This window comes from Pelodiscus sinensis, chromosome 9, assembly GCF_052426305.1.
Source record: "Pelodiscus sinensis isolate ZL-2025 chromosome 9, ASM5242630v1, whole genome shotgun sequence".
Classification (NCBI taxonomy): Eukaryota; Metazoa; Chordata; order Testudines; family Trionychidae; genus Pelodiscus; species Pelodiscus sinensis.
The window spans coordinates 3,215,380-3,241,343 of record NC_143060.1 but is presented as its reverse complement, the minus strand read 5'-3'; the positions used below and the strand labels follow the sequence as shown (position 1 = coordinate 3,241,343).

Below are 25,964 nucleotides of genomic sequence, written 5' to 3'. Positions count from 1 at the left end.
TCCCACCCTCTCGGCGGGGTGATCCCGGCTTCCCTGGCTCCTGTGCACGTGCTCAGCCCCCCACCCGCTGCCCCCCGCAGGAGCCCGACATCCCTGCGGAGCTGACCGGGGGCTGCCACGGCTTCTCCCGCAAATTCATGCACTGGCAGGAGGAGCTGATCCTGGGCGGCACCACCAAGGACGCGCAGGGCAGGCTGCTGAGGTGAGCGGGGGCGGGGGCGAGGCCTGGGCCGGACGCGCTCCCACGGAGGGGCCCACACGCCGGCATCGGCCCGAGCTGGGGCAGAGGGGAAGGGGCTCCCAGGTCTCCCCTGCCCCACAGCTACTTGGAGGGCTCAGCTTGCCTCCCAGGCTGGGTCTCCTGCCCCAGAGCCTGGCGCTGGTCACCCTGCCTGGGAACACAGAGCAGAGACCAGACCACGAGCCACGTGTGGCTGGCCGGTTTCTGCCTGGCCGGGTGCTGGGCCAGGCCCGCCCTGGTCTGTGCCCTGCGCCCACCTGCTAGGAGCAGCCCTCTGCGCCAGAGTGCCCCTGGACTGCACTGGGGGGCGGGGCTGGCTGCGGTGGGGCTGGCTCCCCAGCTGGAGTGCTCCGTGGGGCACTAGGGGTCCCGTGGCTGGTCCCATAGGTGTGTCCTGTCCCGGCAGCGCGGAGGCCCTGCAGAGCATGTTCCTGCTCATGAGCCCCCGGCAGCTCTACGAGCACTTCAAGGACAACTACGAGACGCAGGACATAGGCTGGAGCGAGGCCAAGGCAGCCGCCATCCTGGAGGCCTGGCAGAGGGAGTTTGTGGAGGTAGGCGGATGGGGGGGCTCAGCAGCAGTGGGACGGGGGGAGTGTGGAGGCTCTGGGGGGTGAGCGGGGCCGGGGTGGGGGTGTGTGGAGGGCAAACTGCCAGCTGGGAGGGGTGTGGTGGGGGAGGGAGGGCAGTCTGCTGAGAAGGGCATGAGGGTCGGGCTGCCTGCCAGGAGGGGTGTGGCTCAGCGCGGCCTGGGGCAGGGTGCCCTTTGGGAGGGGCCGAGGGATGCCCTTTGGGAGAGGCCAAGGGATGCCCTTTGGGAGGGGCCGAGGGGCGTGGCACGGCGTGGCCTGGGGCAGGGTGCCCTTTAGGAGGGGCCGAGGGATGCCCTTTGGGAGGGGCCGAGGGATGCCCTTTGGGAGAGGCCAAGGGATGCCCTTTGGGAGGGGCCGAGGGATGCCCTTTGGGAGAGGCCAAGGGATGCCCTTTGGGAGAGGCCGAGGGATGCCCTTTGGGAGGGGCCGAGGGGCGTGGCAGGCTGTCTGTAGGGCTGTCCCAGGCGCGGTGCCGTCCGACCGCCTCTGAGGCCCCGTCTCTCCCCAGCTGGCGCAGGACTCCCTCCCGCAGAACAGCTCCCAGCGCATCCACGCTTTCTCCACCACCACGCTCAGCGACATCATGAAGTCCTTCTCGGACGTGAGCACCATCCGCGTGGCCGGGGGCTACCTCCTGATGGTACGTCCCCTCCCTCGCTGCTGGGCCCTGCCCCGGATGGCCCCGCCCCCATAACCCTACCCCGTGCTCTGCTTCCAGCTGGCATACGCCTGCGTGACCATGCTGCGCTGGGACTGCTCCAAATCCCAGGGGGCCGTGGGCCTGGCTGGTGTCCTGCTGGTGGCTCTCTCCGTGGCGTCAGGACTCGGGCTCTGCTCCCTGCTGGGGATCTCCTTCAACGCAGCCACCACCCAGGTACCGCACGCCAGGGCGGAGCCCGGGGAGATCTGGCCGGCCGAGCTCGCCCTCCTGCACAGGGCTGCCCTTCTCACCCGCTCTGCAGCGGGATGGAGACGGCAGGGGTCACGTGGGCACTCAGCCCTTGCCATCAGGGCTGGCCCGGTGCAGCGCTAGGGGGCGCTGTGCTGCGGGGCAGGGGGCGCTCTCCCCTGGCATTCAGTGCTGCCCCGCAGTGTGCTGCTAGGGGGCGCTGTACTGTGGGCAGTGAGGCAGGAGGCGCTCTCTCCCCTGGCATGCAGGGCTGACCCCGCAGTGCGCCACTAGGGGGCGCTGTACTGTGGGCGGTGAGGCAGGGGGCGCTCTCTCCCCCGGCACACAGGGCTGACCCTGCAGTGCGCCACTAGGAGGCGCAGTGCTGCAGGCAGCAGGGCTGGGTTCAGCATCTCAGCAGGGTGAGGGGGCACACGTTGCCCATGGGGGCAGGCAGATGGGGGGCCCTGTGCCCCAGCCTGTGCCGGTTGCTCCTGGGCAGCCCTGCCCCATTCCATGGAATGGTGGGTTCTCGGGGTGGGGAACGGGGGCCGGACAATAGCTGCTGCCGTTGGAGGTGGGGTGCTCCGGTGGGCGTGGGGAGCGGCCGTGCCGGCAGCCGGATGCGGGTGCTGAGGCTGGTTTCTCTCCCCTCAGGTGCTGCCGTTCCTGGCTCTGGGCATCGGGGTGGACGATATGTTCCTCCTGGCTCACGCCTTCACCGAGACCAGCCAGCACGTCCCCTTCAAGGTGAGGCCACCCCGCCTGCGTGACCCATCGGGGGGGGAATAGGGCACTTGGCGCTGGGTGACCCATCGGGGGGGATCAGGCGTGCGGTGCTGGGTGACCCATCGGGGGGGATTGAGCGCGCAGTGCTGGGTGACCCATCAGGGGGGATCGAGCGCGCAGTGCTGGGTGACCCATCGGGGGGGGATCGAGCGCGCGGTGCTGGGTGACCCACCCTCTTGGTTTTCCCAACAGGAGCGGACGGGTGAGTGCCTGAGGCGCACAGGGACCAGTGTGGCCCTCACCTCCATCAGCAACATGATCGCCTTCTTCATGGCCGCCCTGGTGCCCATCCCCGCCCTGCGCGCCTTCTCCCTGCAGGTATACCCCCCCCTTCTCCCTGCAGGTACACCCCCCCTTCTCCCTGCAGGTACGCCCCCCCCACCTTCTCCCTGCAGGTACACCCCCCTCCCCCTTCTCCCTGCAGGTACACCCCCCTTCCACCCAGCCCAACTTCTCCCTGCAGATATGGCTTCCAATGCCTGGGGGAATCCCTGGGGGTCACCCTGTCCACGCCTCACGGGGGATCACTGGGGCGGACACACGCTCCGGGCGTGGGCCCGTGGGACACGCTGCCTCTGGTTCCCGGGCAGGGCGGGGAGCAGGGCTTGACCCCTGAGCCCTGTGGCCTGAGCCCTGCCCCGTGCCCCGGCAGGCGGCCGTGGTGGTGGTGTTTAACTTCGCCATGGTGCTGCTCGTCTTCCCGGCCATCCTGAGCCTGGACCTGCACCGGCGCCAGGACCAGCGGCTGGACGTCTTGTGCTGCTTCTACAGGTGCGGTGCCCCGCCGGTGGGGAGCCGGGCCAGGCCGCAGGGCCAGGCTGAGGTGGGCGGCGGAGCCCACTGCGGGCGGCTGGGCAGGGGCTCGGAGACGTGGCCCCCGGGACAGGCTCCCCTCCTCAAGCCCAGCTGGGTGACTTTCCGGGCCGGCCAGGAGGGCTCATTCCAGGGTGCTCTCGCCCAGCAGGGAGGGGCTGGGCTGCGCCCAGTGTGGGTGCGGTGACCGGCAGGCAGCCGTGCCTGGGCTGGGGGGAGCCGGGGGGAGCTGGGGGGCCGGTGCCCACGACCGCTCTCTAAACATCCCCCGGCCCCTCCCCCAGCCCATGCTCCTCCCGCGTCATCCAGATCCAGCCGCAGGAGCTGACCGATGCCAACGACAACCACGCCTGCCACCCCTCGCCCTACGGGCACCCGGCCGTGGCCACCAGCACCCAGATCACCACCACGGTGCAGGCCTTCGCCCGCTGCGACCCCGCGGGCCGCCACGTCGTCACCATCCTGCCGCCCACCGCCCAGGTCTGCACCGTGCCCGCCGACCCGCTGGGCTCCCAGCTCTTCGCCCCGGCCAGCTCCACCCGCGACCTGCTGGCCCAGCTAGACGGGCCCAAGGGGGCCCGGGAGTGCGCGCCGCTGCCCCTCTGCCGCTGGAACCTGGCCGACTTCGCCAGGGAGAAGTATGCCCCCCTCCTCCTGCAAACCCAGACCAAGGTATGGGAGTGGGCCCCCGGCAGAGCCCCCGGCGCCTGGACACTCCCAGCTCCCTAGAGAGTGAATTACAGTGCGGGGGCGGGGAGCTCCCTGTTGTGTGTGGGGGGTGGCTGGGGGGCTCCCTGTTGTGTGGGGGGGTGGCTGGGGGGCTCCCTGTCGTGTGGGGGGAGCTGGGTGGCCGGGAAGATTCCTTGGTGCTGGTGGGGGTGCCTGGGGACTCCTTGGCTTGGGGGGCTGGGTGCCCACTGCTCCCAGGCAGGGGTGATGGGGTGGAGCCCGGGGGGCCGTGGCCCAGGCCCGTTTGGTGGTGGAAGGGGCGTCTCTCATTCCAGCCACAGGCCTGGGGCAGCCATGCTGCGCGAGACCCGGCTGCACGGGGGGCTGGGTGGGGGGGGGGGCTGCCGGGCACGGCCTGACGGGCTCCCCGTCCCCAGGGCATCGTGGTGCTGCTGTTCCTGGCGCTGCTGGGGCTCAGCCTGTACGGCACCACGCTGGTGCACGACGGGCTGTACCTGACGGACATCGTGCCGCGGGGCACCAAGGAGCACGCCTTCATCGCCGCCCAGGCCAAGTACTTCTCCTTCTACCACGTCGCCGTGGCCACCCAGGCCGGCTTCCACTACCCCAGCGCGCAGGAGGCGCTGTACGGCCTGCACCGGGCCCTGGGCGCCCTGCCGCACGTGGTGCGCGACCAGGCCCGCCAGCCGCCCAAGATGTGGCTGCACTACTTCCGGGACTGGCTGCGAGGTGAGGGCCCCGCCCACCCTGCTTGGCTCCCCCGCCTGCCCCTCCTGCCCCGTGTGTCTCCCTCGCCCGCCCTGTGTGTCTTCCCCTACTGCCCTGTGCTCCCCCACCCGCCCCGCCTGCCCTGTGTGTCTCCCCCTACTGCCCTGCGCTCCCCCACCCACCACACCCACCCTGTGTGTCTCCCCCGCCTGCCCCATGTTCCCCCGCCCACCCTGTGTCTCCCCCTACTGCCCTGCGCTCCCCCACCCACCACACCCACCCTGTGTGTCTCCCCCGCCTGCCCCATGTTCCCCCGCCCACCCTGTGTCTCCCCCTACTGCCCTGCGCTCCCCCACCCACCACACCCACCCTGTGTGTCTCCCCCGCCTGCCCCATGTTCCCCCGCCCACCCTGTGTCTCCCCCTACTGCCCTGCGCTCCCCCACCCACCACACCCACCCTGTGTGTCTCCCCCGCCTGCCCCATGTTCCCCCGCCCACCCTGTGTCTCCCCCTACCGCCCTGCGCTCCCCCACCCACCACACCCACCCTGTGTGTCTCCCCCGCCTGCCCCATGTTCCCCCACCCACCCTGTGTCTCCGCCTACTGCCCTGCGCTCCCCCACCCACCACACCCACCCTGTGTGTCTCCCCCGCCTGCCCCATGTTCCCCCACCCACCCTGTGTCTCCGCCTACTGCCCTGCGCTCCCCCACCCACCACACCCACCCTGTGTGTCTCCCCCGCCTGCCCCACGCTTCCCTGCCCGCCCCACCTGCCTGTTTCCCCTGCCCACCCCGTGTGTCTCTCCTTCTCTGCCCCAGGCTCCCCCACCCGCCACACCTACCCTGTGTGTCTCCCCCTACTGCCCTGTGCTCCCCCACCCACCCCACCTGCCTGTGTCTCCCCCGCTCATCCTTGCTCCCCCGCCCGCCCCGTGCTCCCCCGCCCACCCTGTGTGTCTCCCCCTACTGCCCTGTCCTCCCCCGCCCGCCCCGTGCTCCCCCGCCCACCCTGTGTGTCTCCCCCTACTGCCCTGTCCTCCCCCGCCCGCCCCGTGCTCCCCCGCCCACCCTGTGTGTCTCCCCCTACTGCCCTGTGCTCCCCCGCCCGCCCCGTGCTCCCCCGCCCGCCCCACCTGCCCTACACACGGGAGTAGCATCTCCCCCTACTGCCCCATGCTCTCGTCTTCCCCGTGCTCCCCCCGCTCTGTGTGCACCCACGAACTCTCTGCCAATGGCCACAGCGTGGTGCTGCATGTTCTCTTGCACACGGGCCCTCTGCCTGCCCTACCCCCCGGTGCTCCAGCCCCACCGTGGCTTTGGGCTGAGGGCCTCGTCCGCTCACTGAGCAGTGGGGGGGGGGGGTGCAGTGCTGCCCCGGAGCCCGGCAGCGGCTGGCCTGTTTCCTCACCCCAGTAACCCTGCGCTGTGCCCAGGCCTGCAGGCCGCCTTCGACAGGGAGTGGCAGGCCGGGCGCATCACCCGCCACAGCTACCGCAACGGCTCGGAGGACGGGGCGCTGGCCTACAAGCTGCTCGTCCAGACGGGCGACCAGACGGAGCCGTTCAACTATGACCAGGTGAGCCGACCCGGGCCTGGCCCTGCGCCCAGCCTGGCCCTGCCCCGGGCTCCGTGCTGGCCTGGCCACTGCCTCACCGGGTCTGCTCCCCGCAGCTCCCCACGCGGCGCCTGGTGGACGACAACGGCCTCATCCCCCCGGAGACCTTCTACATCTGCCTGACCGTGTGGGCCAGCAACGACCCGCTGGGCGTCGCCGCCTCCCAGGCCAACTTCTACCCCCCGCCGCCCGAGTGGGTCCACGACAAGTACGACGCCACCGGCGAGAACCTGCGAAGTGAGTGCAGCCGCGGGCGCGCCTGGGTGGGTACTTGTGGGCACGCACAGCCCGGGCACAGCCCACGCCCTGGGGCGCCACGCGGGGTCGCGCCGGCCACAGCCCACGCCCCGGGGCGCCACGCGGGGTCGCGCCGGCCACAGCCCATGCCCCGGGGCGCCATGCGGGGACATGCCAGGCGCAGCCCACGCACCAGGGCACCACGCTAGGCACAGCCCACGTCTCAGGGCACCACGCCAGGCGCAGCCCACGCCCCAGGGCACCACGCCAGGCACAGCCCACGCCCCAGGGCGCCACGCGGGGACACTCCAGGCACAGCCCATGCGCCAGGACAGCACACGGGGTTGCGTCGGGCAGCCTCCCGCACACTAGCGTGCCCCACACAGATGTGCTGGCACTCTGCATGGAGCCCCCATTCTGGGGGGGTCTACAGCGCTGCCTCCACCCCGGGGCTGGCAGGCCCCCAGCATGGCAGGGGGAAGGGGCAGTCTCGGGGGGCCCCTGCCTGACCCTCCCTGCCCCTCCCCCCAGTCCCTGCAGCGCAGCCCCTGGAGTTTGCCCAGTTTCCCTTCTACCTGAGCGGCCTGCGCCAGACCTCGGACTTTGTGGAGGCCATCGAGAGCGTGCGGGCCGTGTGCGAGGAGGCGGCCCGGGAGCGCGGCGTGCCCAGCTACCCCAGCGGCTACCCCTTCCTCTTCTGGGAGCAGTACATCGGCCTGCGGCACTGGTTCCTGCTGGCCGTCAGCATCGTGCTGGCCTGCACCTTCCTGGTGTGCGCCGCCCTGCTGCTCAACCCCTGGACCGCCGGCATCATCGTGAGTGCGCCCCGGCGCCGTGGGGATGGGCCTGGGCAGGAAGTGCCCCGGGGCTCTACCAATGCCACCGCTTTTCCCTCTGGCCAAGAGGGGTGGGTGCAATGGGGCAGTGCCACGGGGGCAGTGCTGTGGAGGGAGGACAGTGGGGCACTGCAGTGGGGAGAGTGGGGTAGTGCAGTGGCGGCAGTGAAGTGGGGCACTGGGGTGGTGCAGTGTGGCTGTGGGGTGGGATGGGGCACTGCGGTGAGGTGGTGCAGTGGGAGCAGTGTGGCAGTGCCGTGGAGTGGGGTGGTGCAGTGTGGGCAGTGGGGCAGTTCTGTGGAGTGGGGTGGGACACTGGGGGCTGTGGGGCAGTGCCATGGAGTGGGGCAAGGCACTGGGGGCCGTGGGGCAGTGCCGTGGGGGGCGTGGGGCAGTGCCATGGAGTGGGGCGGGGCACTGGGGGCCGTGGGGCAGTGCCATGGAGTGGGGCAGGGCACTGGGGGCCGTGGGGCAGTGCCGTGGAGTGGGGTGGGGCACTGGGGGCCGTGGGGCAGTGCCATGGAGTGGGGCGGGGCACTGGGGGCCGTGGGGCAGTGCCATGGAGTGGGGCGGGGCACTGGGGGCCGTGGGGCAGTGCCATGGAGTGGGGCGGGGCACTGGGGGCAGTGGGGCAGTGCCATGGAGTGGGGCGGGGCACTGGGGGCCGTGAGGCAGTGCCATGGAGTGGGGCGGGGCACTGGGGGCAGTGGGGCAGTGCCATGGAGTGGGGCGGGGCACTGGGGGCCGTGGGGCAGTGCCATGGAGTGGGGCGGGGCACTGGGGGCAGTGGGGCAGTGCCATGGAGTGGGGCGGGGCACTGGGGGCCGTGGGGCAGTGCCATGGAGTGGGGCGGGGCACTGGGGGCCGTGGGGCAGTGCCGTGGAGTGGGGTGGGGCACTGGGGGCCGTGGGGCAGTGCCATGGAGTGGGACAGGGCACTGGGAGCCGTGGGGCAGTGCTATGGGGGCCGTGGGGCAGTGCTATGGGGGCCGTGGGGCAGTGCCATGGAGCGGGGCAGTGCTGTGGGGGCCGTGGGGCAGTGCTATGGGGGCCGTGGGGCAGTCCTCACTCTCTGTCGCCGCCCACGCTCCGCAGGTGGCCGTGCTGGCCATGATGACGGTCGAGCTCTTTGGGATCATGGGGCTGATGGGCATCAAGCTAAGCGCCATCCCGGCCGTGATCCTCATCGCCTCGGTGGGCATCGGCGTCGAGTTCACCGTCCACGTGGCCCTGGTGAGTCGGCGCCGCTGAGCCCCGCCCCCAGCCCCTCCCCCACTGCCCCTCGCTGAGCCCTGTGTCCTGCCCCAGGGGTTCCTGACAGCCATGGGCAGCCGGACGCTGCGCTCGGCCCTGGCGCTGGAGCACACGCTGGCGCCCGTGCTGGACGGGGCGCTCTCCACGCTGCTGGGCCTGCTCATGCTGGCTGGCTCCGAGTTCGACTTCATCCTGAGGTACCAGCGCAGGCTGCCCCGGCCCCTCCGAGCCCGCGGCAGCCCTGGGCCGGCTCGCTGCCCTGCAGGGGGGCCTGGGGTGACGGGGACGTGGCCGGGGGCTCGTGGGTGTGCTGGAGGGTTAGGGGGGGCTGGCACACAGGCCGAGCTGGGCAGGGTGGGGCTATGGCGCTGCCTGGGGGGGTTAGAGCGGGAAGGGGGAGCCTGGGGGCGTGGCTGCTCTTTGCAAAGCATGCTGGGATGCTCCATGCCCATGGTGCCGCCGGGCTGCTCTCACCCTGTCTCCTCCGCCAGGTATTTCTTCGCCGTGTTCACCGTCCTGACCGTGCTGGGCCTGCTGAACGGCCTGGTGCTGCTGCCCGTCCTGCTGTCCGTCATCGGGCCCCCGGCCGAGGTGAGAGCCCCCCACCGCAATGGGCCTGGCAGGGAGTGGAGCCTACTGCTCCGAGATGGCCACCAGGACTCCTGGCTTCTTTCCCGAGCCTGCCTCTTCCTTGCTGAGTGCCCGGGGGAGACGTGGGCAGGGAAACGGGGCTCCGCCCCCCCAGCCCATGGGAGTGAGACGTGTGTTGGGAAACGACCCGCACGAAAGTGCAAATGGCCACCATTAGGGTTCAGAGTTAACGCTCGGTTGAGTTGTTGGACGGGAGCGCATCTCCCAGAGCTGCCGCTGTGCAAGGCTGAAGCCCGCTCAGAAGGGCTGGTCCTGGCCCAGATGGCACCCTCCAGCCGAGATCCCTGTCCCCTCTGGGCAACCCCGTCACCTTCCGGTCTCACCCTCCAGGTCAGCCTGACAGAGCATGGCAGCCGCCTGCCGTCCCCAGAGCCCATCCCCCCGGCCATCAGCCATCACAGCTTCTACCTGCAGCACCCCCCGGCCTGGCCCGGCGCCTTCGCGGCCTCCTCCGACGCAGAGCACTACTCCGAGAGCACCACGGCCTCGGGGCCAGCCCACGCCCAGCCCTACGACCCTGGTGCCTACATCCTGCCCCCCGCCCCACTCCGGGGCCTGGTGCAGGCCTGCAAAAGCCCCAGCCTCACGGTGAGTGTGGCCCGGAGCCCCCCCCTGCTGGAAGGGAGCGTGCAGCAGTGGTCAGAGCAGGGGGCAGGGTGGGGCTGGCCCCCAGGGCTTGGCTGTGTGCGCCAGGGGAGGGGAAGGCAGCTTTTGTCCTCAAGCCTCCCCCTCCAGCTGCCCCCCATTAGCAACCCCCCTCCGCCTTTCCCCCTGGACTCAGGAGTGTGTCTGCCCTGCACAGGTGGTGAAAACCTACCAGGATAACCAGGAGCCACCAGGGAAGGAGCCACAAAGCACCAGCTGGGCCCAGCCCCTGCCCACCAGCGACTCCCTCCCACCCCCGGTGGCCTGCCCGGACCTCAGGGACTTGCCCCAGCACAGACTGCCCCCGCCTGGCCCCCCCGGAGCCAGGACTGCCCCATGCCGAGGCCCCCGGCCCCTGCGGACTGCCCTCCCTGCCTACGGCGGCAGCTACACCACGGTGACGGCCACGGCCTCCGTGACGGTGGCCCTGCACCCCCTGCTGCCCGGCGCCCTCCAGGGCTACACCCACCAGGGCTTCGAGGCCAGCGAGTCAGACTGTCCCAAGGAGACCGGCCCGCCTACCTGCAGCGCCCCCGGCTCGGCTGCGCCCCAGCGCCTGGGACGGGCAGGGGGTTCCGCGTGGCCCTAGGTGAGTCTGGGCACAGCCCTGTGCTGAGGGCACTTTCACCACTCCCCTGCCAGGCCGTGCCAGGCCCCTCGTAGGCCAGCACGGCCTCTGGGGTCAACGCCACAGGACAAGGGGATTCCCAAGCAGCAGCTGTGCGTGCACCCCTACACGCATGCACAGTGTGCACACGCATGGTGCACGTCCATTCCCAGGGGGCTTGCGCACATGCTCGCACACTAGGACACGAGCATAGTGTACACTCACACACACACACATACAGTGTACACAGACTGTGCACATCCGCTCATACCCATGGGTCTTAGGCACGTGCTCACACACAAGGACACGAGCATTGTGCACGAGCATTGTGCACGTCTGCTCATTCCCAGGGGGCTTGCACACGTTTGCACACAAGGACACGCGCACAGTGCACGCTCACATACACACACACACACACACAGTGTACGTAGACTGTGCACATCCGTTCATATCCAGGGGGCTTGCACACATGCTCACACACAAGGACACATGCAGGGTGCATGCTCACACACAGTGCACACACATACATGGATTGTGCACATCTGCTCATTCGCAGGGGGCTTGGACATGTGCTTGCACACAATGACACATGCAGGGTGCATGTTCTCACACACCCACAGTTCACACAGACTGTGCACATCCACTCATTCCTAGGGGGCTTGCACACAAGGACATGCGCAGGGTGCACGCCTGCCCGCACACAGACTGTGCACGTCCACAAATACCCAAAGGCTACGTCTAGACTGGCATGATTTTCCGCAAATGCCCAATGTAGACAGCTGGCAAGTTTTTCCAGCAGCTGCTTTTGCGGAAAAACTTGCCAGTCTAGACGCAGCCAAAGGCTTTGTGCACTCAGGCCTGCAGGCGGACACACGCAGCGTGCACACCCACCTGCACAGAGAGGCTACGTCTACACTGCGGCGCTATTTCGGCGTACTTCCAGTATCCCGAAATAGCTATTCCGCATCTTGACAGTGCACCCGTTATTCCGAAATGGCAGGGACTCGCCGTTCCGCTGGCCCAGCAAACCTCACTCCACGAGGAGCAGGGAACATTGCGGAACAGCAGGTGAGTTCGCAATGAACTCGAAATAAGCTACGCTAGTCGTGTAGCTCCAATTGCAACGCTCGTTTCACGCGACGGGTGCAATGTAGACGCCCCCGACAGCGCGCACACGTCCACGGACCGTGCACGTCCACATGTACCCAAGGGCTGGGACACTCCCGCCTGCAGACAGGGACACACACAGGGCGCACGCCTGCCCATGAACACACGGGCCACAGAGCAGGTCGACCCCCTGGGCAGGTGGCGGGGCTGCAGGAAGAGCCGTCAGGGCCCAGGGTACCCAGCTAACCTAGCTCCCGTGTGTCTGTGCAGGTTGCCCGGGAGGCGCCGTGGTTCCTCGCAGGCACCTGCCGCGTGTCTGGCTCCAGCTCCCCTGCTGCGGGCGCAGGCAGCGTGTGGCTGCGGAGAAGAGACGCTGCCCGGCTGGACTGTGACCTGCGCCGGGAGGGGGCCGCCATCGCCCCTGCATTGTGCTGCTATTCCCCACTGATTAATTATTATTATTTTATTATTACTGCTCCGCGCTGGGACCCGCCTGGCAGCGCCCTGCCCGTGGCAGAGACCGCACGGCTGGGCTGGGCTGGGCAGGGCAGCAGGGGCACGCCTGGGCCGTCTGCTGACTTGCTGAGTGGAGGTTTCTATGCAAGGTGTGTGTAAAGGGGCTGGCTGGGCTGGCCCAGGGGCTCTGTGTTTTAACACCCCCCCCCCAGACCAGGTGTCTTTTCCTCCCCCCGGGCACAGAAACAGTTGTTGGGGGTGGGGGGGAGGCAGGTGTGCACTGTGGGAATGGCATGGAGAGTGTGGGAAAAGGAACTCGAAATCCCACGGGCACCTCCCTGGGACCCCCCAGTCTCCTGTGCCCCCCCCCAAGGCCCCTTCAGCCTTGGCTGCCCCCCAGTCTCCCCTGTACCCCTAGGGCCCTCCAGCCTTGCCTGCCCCCCCAGCCTTCCCTGTGCCCCCCAGTCTCTCTTCAACCCTATGCCCCCAGCCTCGCCAGGCCCCCCAACTCCCTCAGCCTCGCCTGCCCCCCAGTCTCCCCTGTGCCCCCCAGCCTCACCTGCCTCCCTGTGCCCCCCCCAGCCTCACCTGCCCTCTCCTGCACCTTTCCAACATCACCTACCCCACTGCACCCCCAAGCCTCATTTGCTGTCCACTGTGCCCCCAGTCTCCCCTGCACTCACCCAGCCTTGGCTGCCTGTCCCTGAGCACCCCCAGCCACTCCTGTGCCCCCACCCCCCAGTGTCCCTCACTCCAGTCCCTGCGCTCACACCCGTGTGTAGCAGGGAACGTAGTGGATGCATTAGGCATGCCCCACCCCCAGCACCTCATCATGGTGCTGCCCAGGAGCCTGGGGCAGGGGACAGCAACTGCCCCTTGCAGGGGATGAGAAGCTGGCCCCGGGGGGACCCTCCCCACTCTTCTGGGGCGAGGGGGAATTGCCTTCCCCGGCTGTAGGTGCCTGAGCTCTGGTATCGCGCAGGGCCCCTGGAGGGGGGTGCCTCCCCCCCCGGGAGATGGGAATGGTGCCCTCCTTGTCACTAGGAAGGGTGCGCTGCCTAGCACCTGAACCCTGCTGCCAGTGGGGCCAGTGACAGGGTAGCAGGGGGCCTGGGCCTCGGGCCATCTGGGTTCTCCTTCTAGCTCTGCCCATGACCCTCCCTGCCTCAGTTTCCCTGTGGGGACAGTGCTACCCAGCCTCCTTTGTGAATCCGTACTGTGAGGGAGCCTCCTGTGGCTGACGGGGGGCAAATTGCAGGGGGATGGGCTACCCCCTTTAGGCCCCTCCAAGGCCTACAGCCCCAGGTGTGTAAGGGAGCTGAGGGGAGGCCGGTGGTCCTGGGGCTGCCCCACAGACGCTGAGTGATGGGGGAGGGGTGGATTCCAAACAGTCCCCCACCCTCACGCACTCGCACAACTCTGCACGACTGCCCCCTCCCCCTCCCCCTCCCCCGCACGTGCTTGTGCAGTTGCAGCCAGATCAGGGAGCCTCTGAAGAACAGGACCCCGGCCTGCCTGCCAGGCCCCGATCCTGCAGCCAGGCCACTGCCGGAGGCAGGCAGAGCCCAGCTGGGCTCCCAGGTCTTCGGCGTGGAATCACTGGCGGCTTCAAGCAGGCGCTTGCCTCTCCATAACCCGGCACTTTAACCCCCGCTCCGGCCCAGAGCCCCCTCCAGCACCACTGGGGGCTTTCCCATTGGCCCCGTGCAGCAAGACAGGGCTGGCTGGGCGGCGGGGCAGCTTCTGGGCAAATGTCCCCCCTTGGGCCAGGGTTTGGCTGGTGGAAGAGCAGGGGCAGTGCTGGGGGGCTGGGGTGCCCCCCAGCCGCCAAGCGGCCCCGCTCCCGCCGGCCATGCCATATAAATTATTTATATTACAAAGAAGAAAGGTTTATTTTTGTAGTTTGTACAGGCCCTTAGCGGGCTGGAAGGTTTATTTTTAAAGAGTAAAATATATATTGTCTATCCCCGCCTGCGCGGCCTGCTGGCTCTTGTCTGGTCTGGGGGGGCAGGAGAGCGGGGGGGGGAGGTGCGCACGTACGGAGCAGGAGAGTGTGAATGCGTGTGCAGCATGTGTGTGTGCACGCACGGAGCGAGGGTTGTGTGAGCACGGGCATGGTGCGAGGGAGGCGGTGTGTGTGTGTGCGTGCGCACGTCCAGAGCGGGGGATGAATGTGCAGCTGGGGGTGGTGGTTGTGAACGCACACAGCGCATACGCATGAGAGGGCTTCATGTGCGCCCTGTGCATGGTTGGGGCGGGTGTGGGGCAGGGCCCACCATGGAGCCAGGGGGTGCATGCACAAAGCGGGGATGCTACTGGGAGGGGAGACTGCAGAGGATCGAGGAGCACAAGGTGGGGGGCAGACACAAGGACACTGGGGCTGCATCTAGACTGGTATGATTTTCCGCAAATGCTTTTAACGGAAAAGTTTTTCCATTAGAAGCATTTGCGGAAAAGAGCGTCTAGATTGGCACGGACGTTTTTCCGCAAAAGCACTTTTTGTGGAAAAGCGTCTGTTGCCCATCTGGATGCGCTTTTCCGCAAATAAGCCCCAATCACCATTTTCGCCATCGAGGCTTTTTTGCGCAAAACAAATCTGAGCTGTCCACACTGGCCCTTTTGCCTGAACGGGAGCAGCGTAGTATTTCTGCAAGAAGCACTGATTTCAGACAGTAGGAAGTCAGCGTTCTTGCGGAAATTCAAGCGGCCAGTGTTGACAGCTGGACTTGCCAGTCTAGACACAGCCAGGCTGTTTTAAAGGGGCTGCTCCCCTGCGGTGACCCACAGCAGCGGGGCTTACGCCTCCATGAGCGCTACAGGTGGGGGAATTTAACACACACACCCCCCGGCCCACACCGTCCTTGGCCCTGCCGCCTGAGGCCCGTGCCTCGCCCCCCCCCCCCAGCGCTACTGGGACTTGCTCCGGTCACTAGTGCCGAGGTGCCGGAGGATTGTACAGAACCGCTCCCTGCAGGCAGCGCTGCGAACCACCGACACCTTTGCCCAGCGCGGGGCAGCTGGACCGGGTCACTACGGGGCGGCGCTTAGGGACCACTGCTGCCCTGCCCTCCGGGAGCCCCTATGCACAGCGCGGTCCCCTGGCTAGCCTCGGGCTTCTGTGGGCCTCCCTGCTCCCCTCCACGAAGTGGGACTAATAACGCTTCCCTCCCTCGCAGGCGCCTTGGGAGGCGAAAGACCAGGAGCAGGAAGCGGCTGGGGCACTGGGGTGATGGCGAAGGGCTGCAGGGGGCGCGTGTAGCACCCCAGACCGGGGAGCCGGCTGGTTGGAAAGAAAACACCCCCCCCCCCCACCCGGTCATCCCCCCCCCCGCAGCGCTGCTCAGGGAGAAGGATGCCACAAGAGTCCTGGAGCAGAAACCGGCCCCGGGGGCTTTTTTGTGGCAGCAGCGCCACCTGGTGGGGACGTGGGGAGCCGCATTAGGACGAGGCATCCCCAAGGCCTCCCCGTAAACCGCTATGGCTGCGCCGCCGGGGCGCTCCGCTCCTGCCACCAGCTGCGCGTCTCCCCTCGGCGTAGGCCGCTCACCGCCCCAGAGGGCCGGAGCTCGGTGGGGGATCCTTCCACCCACAACCCAGGCTGATGGAGCCGTGCCCCCGTGGGTACCCCGTGGGCATCGGTCCTGAGATTGGCGCATGCTAAAAATTAACTCACAGCTCGGTCCCCCAGGGCTGGACAAAGGGCCAGCCAGTGCTGAGCCGCGCAGCTACCCCTGACCCTAATTAAACCCATTTTGATCTGAGGAAGTGGGTCTGGCCCACGAAAGCTCATCATCTAATAAACCGTCTTGTTAGTCTTTAAAGTGCTACATTGTCCTGCATTTTGCTTCAGCTACCCCAGACTAACACGGCTCCATTTCTATCACTAAACCCATTGGTTTCCCTAACTAAACCCATTGGAAAACCCAAAGGACGTGGATCATACAGGACCTTCCCCGGGAAAACACACACAGCACCGACAACAGCGCAAAGAACCGGCTCGCGTAATACAGAAAGAAACAGCAAAAAAAAAAAAAGACCATAAAGCTAAAAACATCCAGTCGGCTCAGCTGAGAAACACATTTGCCTACCCATAGTGCACTGCGAGCAGTGAAGCGATTGCCTCCAAGAGTCGGGCTTTGCTCCCAGTGACCCGGGTTCTGATTTTGAAACTCGGATTGAAAAGGTCCAGGTCCATTTCTCCTAACAGCGAGGGGTTCCGCAGGTGAGCAGCACAGTCACCCTAACCTTAGAGGATAACGTACTGGTCCTGGCAGCGGCTCTGCGGCAGCTTGTGCATACTCCGGTTTCTCTTCAAATCGTATAAATCTTTCGCCTTTTACTAAAGATTTCCGTGGAGAGGAACATTTACGAGTTTGTACCCAATTTTTTGAGGCTTCATTTCGGTGAAGCTGCCTGATGGTGTGAAAAAATCAGAATTGATACTAAATTCAACATAAATATGGCAGCATTACAAGTCAAACATGCTCGTTACAGTGTTTGCGGGGGCTGTTTGCAGTACTGTACCATTCGGTCAGCAGTGTTGTGTGATGTGATAATAGTGCCTTGGTACTAAGGGTTACGTATTTTAATTCCTTGCCAAATGCGGGTGCTAAGGTGTTCGGGGCCGATGGCAAAACTGGCCAGTAAAACAGGTTTGGCTTCTCCAGAACGTGTCAGAGGCTGGTTCCAGTGACGCTCCCAGACGAGGGGGCTGCAAACCCCGCGCTAGACCCCGGGCCAGGGTTTCTGTTCCTGGTCTGTTCCGCGCTGTGAACGAACCCGGCTCCTTTAGGGAGCGGAAGCTCCTAGGGGCGGACACTGAGGTGTTTAAACAGCCCGAGCAAACCGGGGGCAGCACCAGCCGGCCCGGGCGGGGGAGAATCGCACTCGGGTGTCCCGGGGTCTGGCTCGATCCCAGCGGGCGGGCTACCGAGAAGGGCCGCAGGTGCAGGCTGCAGCGCTGGAGGCTGGGGACAAGCCGCCGCCTTCGCTGCCGCGGGGCGGGCTGGATCCTCTGTAGGCTCCGTGGCTGACCCGCCCGCCCCCGGGGCAGTTCAGCGGCTCGTGCCCCGGCCCTTACACGCGGCAGCGACCAGCGCCCCAAGCCCGCCTGCCCCTCCCGAGGGAAGCGCGGAGCCCGGCACCCCCAGGCTACCGGCCCAAGGGGAACCTGCGCCCGGAACAGCGGTGGGACCGGCAGCAGCTGCCCAGCCCGGCCCGCGGCAGCGATCTAGGGGCTGCAGCCGCAGCTCGGAGATCGGGGCTTCTCCGCGCGCTCGGGCGTACCCAGGGGAGCTCATTTACATACCCATGATGCATTGCGCACAGAGATTCGCCACCCGCGTCCATGGGGCAGAGTTTGCGCCTAAAGCCCCTGTTTCCCACGCAAAACTCGGGCTGTCAGCGCGGGAGAGAAACAGGCTGCAGAAGGGGTGGGGATTTGCAGACGGTCCGGTGTAGCCACCGTGAGTTGCGAAACAGACGCCGTTTTTCTGGTAGCGCCTCTGCCGTGATTGTGGTATACTCTGGTTTCTCTTCAGATCGTATAAATCTTTCGCCTTTTACTAAAGATTTCCGTGGAGAGGAACATTTATGAGTTTGTACCCAATTTTTTGAGGCTTCACTTCGGTGAAGCTACCCAATAGTGTGAAAAAATAGAACTGAAGAATTAGTCTTTTGTAATACGCTTTATAAATGACAGCATCTACTTGATCATGTTATATTTTATGGCTAAACAGGTGCTATCTCTTTTTAATAGTAATAGAGAGTAGTTGTGTTAATCTAGGCTAACTAGAACTACCTAGGGATAACAAATAGGATTTATTAGGTGATGAGCTTTCGTGTTCTCAGATCAAATTGTGGAAGAAAATAGACATGACCATATATACCAAAGGGATACAATCAAAAAAAGTGAACACCTATAAAAAAGACACATCAAATTTCAGAACAGAGGAGAGATGGGAGGGGGGAGGTAAATGTCTGTGAGCTAATTATATTAGCGGTGATAATTGGGGAAGCTATCTTTGTAATGGGTAAGATAATGTACATAGCTGGACAAACGTCTCAGACGCTTCACCAAAGAATCAATGCACCCAAAACAGATATCAGACAGTATCACAAAGAAAAAACAGTTTCTTGCCATTTCAACCGGAAAGGGCATTGTCTCAATGACTTGATTACCTGCATCCTGCTTCAAAGGCATTTTACCACCAGACTTGAAAGAGAAACCTCTGAACTGTCATTCATGCTTAAATTTGACACTTTACATCCGGTCTTAACAAAGACACTAATTTTCTTACCCATTACAAAGGTAGCTTCCCCAATTATCACCTCTAATATCATTAGCTCACAGACATTTAACTCCCCCCCCCCATCCCTCCTTTGTTCTAAAATTTAATTTGTCCTTTTTCTATGTGTTCACTTTTTTTGAGTGTATCCCTTTGCTATATATGGTCATGCCCATTTTCTTCCACAATTTAATCTAAGGAAGTGGGTCTGTACCACTAAAGCTCATCACCTAATAAACGATCTTGTCAGTCTTTAAAGTGCTACATAGTCCTGTTTTTTGTTTCTACTCTTTTAAAAGCTTCTTCTTTAGTATATGGCTATGTCTAGACTGGCATGATTTTCCGCAAATGCATTTAACGGAAAAGTTTTTCATTAAAAGCATTTGCGGAAAACAGCGTCTAGATTGGCACGGAAGCTTTTCCGCAAAAGCACTTTTTGCGGAAAACCGTCCGTGCCAATCTAGACGCGATTTTGCACAAGAAAGCCCCGATCGCCATTTTTGCCATCGGGGCTTTTTTGCGCAAAACAATACCGCGTTGTCTACACTGGCCCTCTTGCACAAAAGCATTTGCACAAGAGGACTTTTACCCGAACGGGAGCAGCACAGTATTTCCGCAAGAACACTGACAATCTTACATGAGATTGTCAGTGTTCCTGTGGAAATTCAAGTGGCCAGTGTAAAAAGCTGGCAAGTTTTTCCGCAAAAGACCCTGCATTTGCGGAAAAACTTGCCAGTCTAGACGCAGCCTATGTGTTCCTTATTGTTTGGCTCTATACTATTTGGCTACATCTACACTGGCATGATTTTCCGGAAATGCTTTTAACGTTTTCCGTTAAAAGCATTTTGGGAAAAGAGCGTCTAGATTGGCACGGAAGGTTTTCCACAAAAGCACTTTTTCTGGAAAAGCATCCGTGGCCAATCTAGACGCGCTTTTCCGCAAAAAAGCCCTGATCGCCATTTTCGCAATCGGGGCTTTTTTGTGGAAAAGAAATCTCTGCTGTCTACACTGGCCCTATTGTGCAAAGTCTTTCGGAAAAAGACTTTTGCCCAAACGGGAGCAGCATAGTATTTCCGCAAAAGCACTGACAATCTTGGGTGCTAGGTCTACAGTGGCATGAATTTCCAAAAACGCTTTTAACGGAAATGTTTTCCGTTAAAAGCATTTTTTGAAAAGTGCGTCTAGATTGGCAGGATGCTTTTCAGCGGAAAACTGTCCATGGCCAATCTATACGCGGATTTCCGCAAAAAAGCCCCGATCGCCTTTTTCACGTTTGGGGCTTTTTTGCAGAAAACAGTACTATGCTGTCTACACTGGCCGTTTTGCGCAAAATTCTTTTGGAAAAAGACTATTGCCCAAATGGGAGCAGCATAGTATTTCCGCAAAAAGCACTGATTTCTTACAGTAGGAAGTCAGTGCTTTTGCGGAAATTCACGCGCCCAGTGTAGACGGCAGCTGGCAAGTTTTTCCGGAAAAGTGGCTGATTTTCCGGAAAAAATGGCCAGTCTAGACACAGCCCGTGATGAGTGGGCACGAGGGGCGGGGGGAGGAGGATGACCCCTTTTTTCTATGTTTTCTCCAAAGGCCCCCCGCAGAACTCTCATCCGCCCCTGCTGCCAGGGAGGGAAGCCTCAGCAGCCCCATTTTGCCAAAGAGAGAAGGGACGCCCCGAAGAACTGGGTTACTTGCATGGGGTTAGCCAGGAGGGCTGGAGGTGTGGGGCGTGTGCGCGTGTGCGGGAGGGGGAGCGGAAAGGGCGGATGCTTCTCCTAGTGGGAGGGGGGAAGATTCCTGTGCCTCCCCGGAGGGCTCCTGCCTTCTCCCCCCCCACCCCACCCCACCCCGCCCCCGCTTCCTTCTTGCCCCCCCGTGTGCTCCGGATGCGCCCGGCTCCGGAGGGCGACGGGCCCGGCTGGGCCGGGGTGTCAGTGCTTTTGCGGAAAACGTGGCCAGTCTACACACAGCCCGTGAGGAGTGGGCACAGGGGTGGGATGACCCCTTTTTTCTATGTTTTCTCCAAAGGCCCCCCCGGCAGAACTCTCATCCGCCCCTGCTGCCAGGGAGGGAAGCCTCAGCAGCCCCATTTTGCCAAAGGGAGAAGGGAGGCCCGGAAGAGGTGGGGTGACGTGCCCGGGGTTAGCCAGGAGGGCTGGAGGTGTGGGGCGTGTGCGCGTGTGCGGGAGGGGGAGCGGAAAGGGCGGATGCTTCTCCTAGTGGGAGGGGGGAAGATTCCTGTGCCTCCCCGGAGGGCTCCTGCCTTCTCCCCCCCCCCCACCCCACCCCACCCCCGCTTCCTTCTTGCCCCCCCGTGTGCTCCGGATGCGCCCGGCTCCGGAGGGCGACGGGCCCGGCTGGGCCGGCGTGTCGGGGGATGGGGGGGAGAGCGGAAGCCGCACGGAGCCGGTGCCTCCCGAGTGGCGGCCCCCGCCCGAGCCAGCCCCTGCCGGGTGTGCGGGCCGCAGCCGGGGAGAGCGCCGGCGGGGTCGGGAGTCGGGGTGCAGCAGCGCCGCCGGGCTCCTCGCCGCCGAAGCGGGGCTCAGGCCGGAGAGGGGAGAGAGAGAGAGCGCGAGAGAGCGGGCGGGGGCGTGTCCCGGGCGGAGGGGCGGAGCGGCGTGAGCACGTATGCAGATGCGGGCGCGAGCGGAGGCTTGTGGGAGCGGGAGCGGGCTGGCGAGCGGGGCCCGCCTTGGGCGAGCGGGGCTCGGTTGTGGGTGTCGGGGGCGGCTTGGGGGCGGGTGCGGGCGGTAGGGGAGCGTTTGGGGCGCGGCGGTGCGGGTGCGCGAGGCGGCGTCCCCCGTGATGTGAGAGGGTTTGGGCGGTGGGGGGCAGGCGGTGGTTGTGCGGGTGGAACTCATACTTACCTGGCAGGGGAGATACCATGATCACGAAGGTGGTTTTCCCAGGGTGAGGCTCATCCATTGCACTGCGGGTGTGCTGACCCCTGCGATTTCCCCAAATGCGGGAAACTCGACTGCATAATTTGTGGTAGTGGGGGACTGCGTTCGCGCTTTCCCCTGGCGCTCTCTGTGAAGAATAGACCGAGTGACGGGCGAACGGAGAGGGAAGGTTGGTGCTTGTGTCCTCGCTCTGCGGCGAACTTCGCTCGCTTTCCGCCTTTCTTTTTCTCCGCTCTCGGAGCCTGCTCCGCGCTCCGGCGTGGCCAGGCCCGGGGTGGGCTCTTTTCTCTGCTTCTTCCGTCATCTCCCGGGAAGCGCGTCGCTTTCCTAGGCCATTGGTGCCCCTCTTCAGCCACCCTGCTCGCTCGCTCGCTCGCTCGCCTTACAGGAAGTTTCCCCTAACGGCCGGCCGGCCCTCGCTGCACCTGCACCTGCACCTGCACCTGCACCTGCACCTACAGCTGCAGCCCCAGCCCCAGCCCCTTGCTTCTCGTCCTGGAGCCCCCCTCCTCTCCCCCAGCTTCAGAAGAACCAGAAGTTCTCCCTTCTCTGCCTAGCAGCCTTTTATGGCCCTGAAAGCTCTTAGCAGCTCCCCTCTGGCAGACTCCCTTCCAATCTTCCCTCAGAGGCTCATGCTTTCTACGCCCGCCCGGCACAGTCAGTTTCTCTTGCATTTTTCTGCATTCCCTGTCTCCCATTTGTATGAGCCTGCCTCCCTTCCCGCCCACAGGGCACAATGCTCCAGCTAGGCCGAATCCTCACCCTGTAGAGCGGAAGAATTACTTTTCGGCTACGTCTACACGGGCATGATTTTCCGGAAATGCTTAAAACGGAACAGTTTTCCGTTATAATTATTTCCGGGAAAAGCGCGTCTACATTGGCAGGATGCTTTTCCGGAAAAGCGTCCGTGCCAATGTAGACGCGCTTTTCCGCCAAAAAGCCCCGATGGTCATTTTCGCGATCGGGGCTTTTTTGCGGAAAAGAAATCTGTGCTGTCAACACTGGCCCTTTTCCGGAACAGTTTTCCGGAAAAGGACTTTTGCCCGAACGGGAGCAGCATAGTTTTTCCGGAAAAGCACTGACGATTTTACAGTAGATCGTCAGCGCTTTTCCGGAAATTCAAGGGGCCAGTGTAGACAGCTGGCAAGTTATTCCGGAAAAGCGGCTGATTTTCCGGAATAAGTGGCCAGTGTAGACGCAGCCTTCCTGTCTTGCGCACGACGCTGCTGCCGCCGCTAGCCCGCCCCAGAACGACGTTCGCTGCTCCGGCAACCGTCTTACTCTCCCGACTCCCGTTTACCTCGCGGTCCTCTGTGACAGCCAGCCTCTCCCTGGCCCTCTCCCCTGCTGCGCCGATTCTTGTCCGCGGTGTTCCTTCCTAGACAGCCGTTTCCCATTTTCTCTCTCTCTCTCTCCCCCCCCCTCCCTCTCTGCCACCGTGCACGCCGGCGCAAGCAACGGATCGATCGTTCGTAAGCGGAGTACTTTGCATTCGGCCTCATTGAACTTCATCCTAGTCTCTCCAAACCATTTCTCCGCTTTGTCCAGATCATTTCGAATTGCGAGGATCCCGTCCTCCACGGCACCTGCAACCCCCTCCCAGCTCGGGGTCCTCCGCAGTCTTGATAAGCGTACTCTCTACGCCGCCCATCCGAATGGCCGAGGAAGGGAACCGGGCCCGCAAGGCATCCCTGCCGGACCCCCGCTCGTTACGCCCTTCCGGCGAGGCTGGGCACTACGGCGATAACTATTCCCCGGGAACGGTATCCCTGACCCTTTAGCAGCCCCCTGACGGTAGGTCCGTCCGGCTTGCGTTTGGCTAGCGAGCGCGTTCGTGCGCAAGTCACGCGAGACGGTACCCACAGCTTTCCCGAAGACAGCCCGGCTTGCGTTTGGCTAGCGAGCGCGTTCGTGCGCAAGTCACGCGAGACGGTACCCACAGCTTTCCCAAAGACAGCCCGGCTTGCGTTTGGCTAGCGAGCGCGTTCGTGCGCAAGTCACGCGAGACGGTACCCACAGCTTTCCTGAAGACAGCAGATATACCCTTTCGATAGGTTGTCCCTTCCCCCTCTTCGGGAATCTCTTCCGCCTGCCGCGAGTTTTCTGAAATAATCCTCCATGTCTCAGGTGTCACCCCAGTCAGCTCCTTGAGTACGGAGGGGGGTGGGGGGGAAGGGGGGGGAAGAGGCATTTCATCGCACTGCCTCGGTATCTCGGCCTTCGCAACATCCTCCGGCCTAGGCCCCAACTCCGTGGCTGCCGGGAAACAGATTGCAGGGTGTTTAAGCACCCTGCGACAACCAGCTCGCCCTGTCCCTTCCCGCCCCTCGGAGTGTTGCGAGTTCCCTTCGTAGCTCTTCGCTGCCCGCTTCGGACGAAAGTATCAGGCGGCCTTTTTGCACCGTCCGCAGCGTTTGCCGCCTCACCCTTTCCCCAGAACACTGACGAACACGTTCCACGGTGCAGACGAAATAAGCTCTTTCGAAAGAAGCAGCGCCGTTGGCGCGGCTCAAACGGCGTAGCTTATTTCGAGCCGCGGCTGCGGCGTAGACGCGCCCAACCGGACCGGGAAGGTCGGCCTACGGTCCGCGAAATGCAGTCCTGCCGCGTAAGCCGATCCCACGGCTACGCGTTTTGCGTTTCTCTTTCCCGTGCCATCAAGTCCGTTCGACGCTGAACGCCTCTGAAGGAACGGGCCTTCCGTTCTACCTGCGGGCCGAGAGTCACATCTGGATGCGGATGCGGATGGGGGAGGGCGGGGGCCGCACCTCCCTGACACCTGGCGACCTGAATGGTGTTTCTCTGTTGCTTCCCAAAGCTCCGCTAATTGCACCTCGGCCTGGGAGCCTCTTCCTGCTCTTCAGCGTGGTTCTCCGCCCAAGGCCCCCGCCAGGCAGCGGCGGATATAGGGCAGGGCGAGCGGGGCGGCTGCTTCAATAGGCCCCGCGCCAGCGCCAGGGGCGGACTGGCCCGGCGGGATACCGGGAATTTCCCGGTGGGCCGTCCGCCGAAGGACCGGCGGGCGGCTGCTGGAGGAGGAGAAGGAGATTGGGGGGGCAGGGAGGACTGTGACGGGGCGCCGCAGCCCCGCCCTTGAAATTCCCCGGCGCCGGCCAGCACGGCCCACGTGGGGCCGAGGGAGCGCATGCGCGGCGTGACCTCACGGCCCGGGACTTTAAAACCGCGCGGCCCAGCGTTGCACCTCTCTGATTTCTGACAGTAGGAAGTCAGTGCTTTTGCGGAAATTCAAGCGGCCAGCGTAGACGGCAGCTGGCAAGTTTTTCCGGAAAAGCGGCTGTTTTTCCGGAAAACGTGGCCAGTCTACACACAGCCCGTGAGGAGTGGGCACAGGGGTGGGATGACCCCTTTTTTCTATGTTTTCTCCAAAGGCCCCCCCGGCAGAACTCTCATCCGCCCCTGCTGCCAGGGAGGGAAGCCTCAGCAGCCCCATTTTGCCAAAGGGAGAAGGGAGGCCCGGAAGAGGTGGGGTGACGTGCCCGGGGTTAGCCAGGAGGGCTGGAGGTGTGGGGCGTGTGCGCGTGTGCGGGAGGGGGAGCGGAAAGGGCGGATGCTTCTCCTAGTGGGAGGGGGGAAGATTCCTGTGCCTCCCCGGAGGGCTCCTGCCTTCTCCCCCCCCCCACCCCACCCCACCCCCGCTTCCTTCTTGCCCCCCCGTGTGCTCCGGATGCGCCCGGCTCCGGAGGGCGACGGGCCCGGCTGGGCCGGCGTGTCGGGGGATGGGGGGGAGAGCGGAAGCCGCACGGAGCCGGTGCCTCCCGAGTGGCGGCCCCCGCCCGAGCCAGCCCCTGCCGGGTGTGCGGGCCGCAGCCGGGGAGAGCGCCGGCGGGGTCGGGAGTCGGGGTGCAGCAGCGCCGCCGGGCTCCTCGCCGCCGAAGCGGGGCTCAGGCCGGAGAGGGGAGAGAGAGAGAGCGCGAGAGAGCGGGCGGGGGCGTGTCCCGGGCGGAGGGGCGGAGCGGCGTGAGCACGTATGCAGATGCGGGCGCGAGCGGAGGCTTGTGGGAGCGGGAGCGGGCTGGCGAGCGGGGCCCGCCTTGGGCGAGCGGGGCTCGGTTGTGGGTGTCGGGGGCGGCTTGGGGGCGGGTGCGGGCGGTAGGGGAGCGTTTGGGGCGCGGCGGTGCGGGTGCGCGAGGCGGCGTCCCCCGTGATGTGAGAGGGTTTGGGCGGTGGGGGGCAGGCGGTGGTTGTGCGGGTGGAACTCATACTTACCTGGCAGGGGAGATACCATGATCACGAAGGTGGTTTTCCCAGGGTGAGGCTCATCCATTGCACTGCGGGTGTGCTGACCCCTGCGATTTCCCCAAATGCGGGAAACTCGACTGCATAATTTGTGGTAGTGGGGGACTGCGTTCGCGCTTTCCCCTGGCGCTCTCTGTGAAGAATAGACCGAGTGACGGGCGGACGGAGAGGGAACGTTGGTGCTTGTGTCCTCGCTCTGCGGCGAACTTCGCTCGCTTTCCGCCTTTCTTTTTCTCCGCTCTCGGACCCTGCTCCGCGCTCCGGCGTGGCCAGGCCCGGGGTGGGCTCTTTTCTCTGCTTCTTCCGTCATCTCCTGGGAAGCGCATCGCTTTCCTAGGCCGTTGGTGCCCCTCTTCAGCCACCCTGCTCGCTCGCCTTACAGGAAGTTTCCC

General features: G+C 64.4%; 1 protein-coding gene and 4 non-coding genes across 7 annotated transcripts in view; all 5 read left to right on the top strand.

The window, feature by feature from the left end:
• Window positions 1-14,103, top strand: part of PTCH2 (patched 2) — a 45,161-nt gene extending 31,058 nt beyond the window's left edge. The window contains exons 7-24 of one of the 3 annotated variants that reach the window (XM_075935843.2): window positions 81-202; window positions 648-795; window positions 1,343-1,474; window positions 1,553-1,708; window positions 2,381-2,473; window positions 2,705-2,830; window positions 3,165-3,283; window positions 3,610-3,997; window positions 4,432-4,744; window positions 6,158-6,300; window positions 6,396-6,576; window positions 7,108-7,391; window positions 8,507-8,644; window positions 8,720-8,862; window positions 9,157-9,256; window positions 9,647-9,904; window positions 10,119-10,550; window positions 11,946-14,103. In XM_075935843.2, coding sequence (XP_075791958.2) covers window positions 81-202; window positions 648-795; window positions 1,343-1,474; window positions 1,553-1,708; window positions 2,381-2,473; window positions 2,705-2,830; window positions 3,165-3,283; window positions 3,610-3,997; window positions 4,432-4,744; window positions 6,158-6,300; window positions 6,396-6,576; window positions 7,108-7,391; window positions 8,507-8,644; window positions 8,720-8,862; window positions 9,157-9,256; window positions 9,647-9,904; window positions 10,119-10,550 — 3,276 coding nt within the window. In that variant the 3' untranslated portion in view covers window positions 11,946-14,103. Of the gene's footprint in view, window positions 1-80; window positions 203-647; window positions 796-1,342; window positions 1,475-1,552; window positions 1,709-2,380; window positions 2,474-2,704; window positions 2,831-3,164; window positions 3,284-3,609; window positions 3,998-4,426; window positions 4,745-6,157; window positions 6,301-6,395; window positions 6,577-7,107; window positions 7,392-8,506; window positions 8,645-8,719; window positions 8,863-9,156; window positions 9,257-9,646; window positions 9,905-10,118; window positions 10,551-11,945 lie in introns of those variants that run through there. The other 2 variants (XM_089780393.1, XM_089780394.1) reach the window with 2 other exon arrangements.
• Window positions 14,104-16,426: 2,323 nt separating this feature from the next.
• On the top strand, window positions 16,427-16,542 carry LOC112547375 (U5 spliceosomal RNA). Its single transcript, XR_003091114.1, has one exon. It is a non-coding gene; the product is annotated as a U5 spliceosomal RNA (small nuclear RNA).
• Window positions 16,543-17,651: 1,109 nt separating this feature from the next.
• On the top strand, window positions 17,652-17,767 carry LOC112547374 (U5 spliceosomal RNA). Its single transcript, XR_003091113.1, has one exon. It is a non-coding gene; the product is annotated as a U5 spliceosomal RNA (small nuclear RNA).
• Window positions 17,768-21,271: 3,504 nt separating this feature from the next.
• On the top strand, window positions 21,272-21,435 carry LOC142830711 (U1 spliceosomal RNA). The gene has a single exon (XR_012906153.1). It is a non-coding gene; the product is annotated as a U1 spliceosomal RNA (small nuclear RNA).
• Window positions 21,436-25,534: 4,099 nt separating this feature from the next.
• On the top strand, window positions 25,535-25,698 carry LOC142830695 (U1 spliceosomal RNA). Its single transcript, XR_012906137.1, has one exon. It is a non-coding gene; the product is annotated as a U1 spliceosomal RNA (small nuclear RNA).
• The last annotated feature ends 266 nt before the right edge of the window (window positions 25,699-25,964 follow it).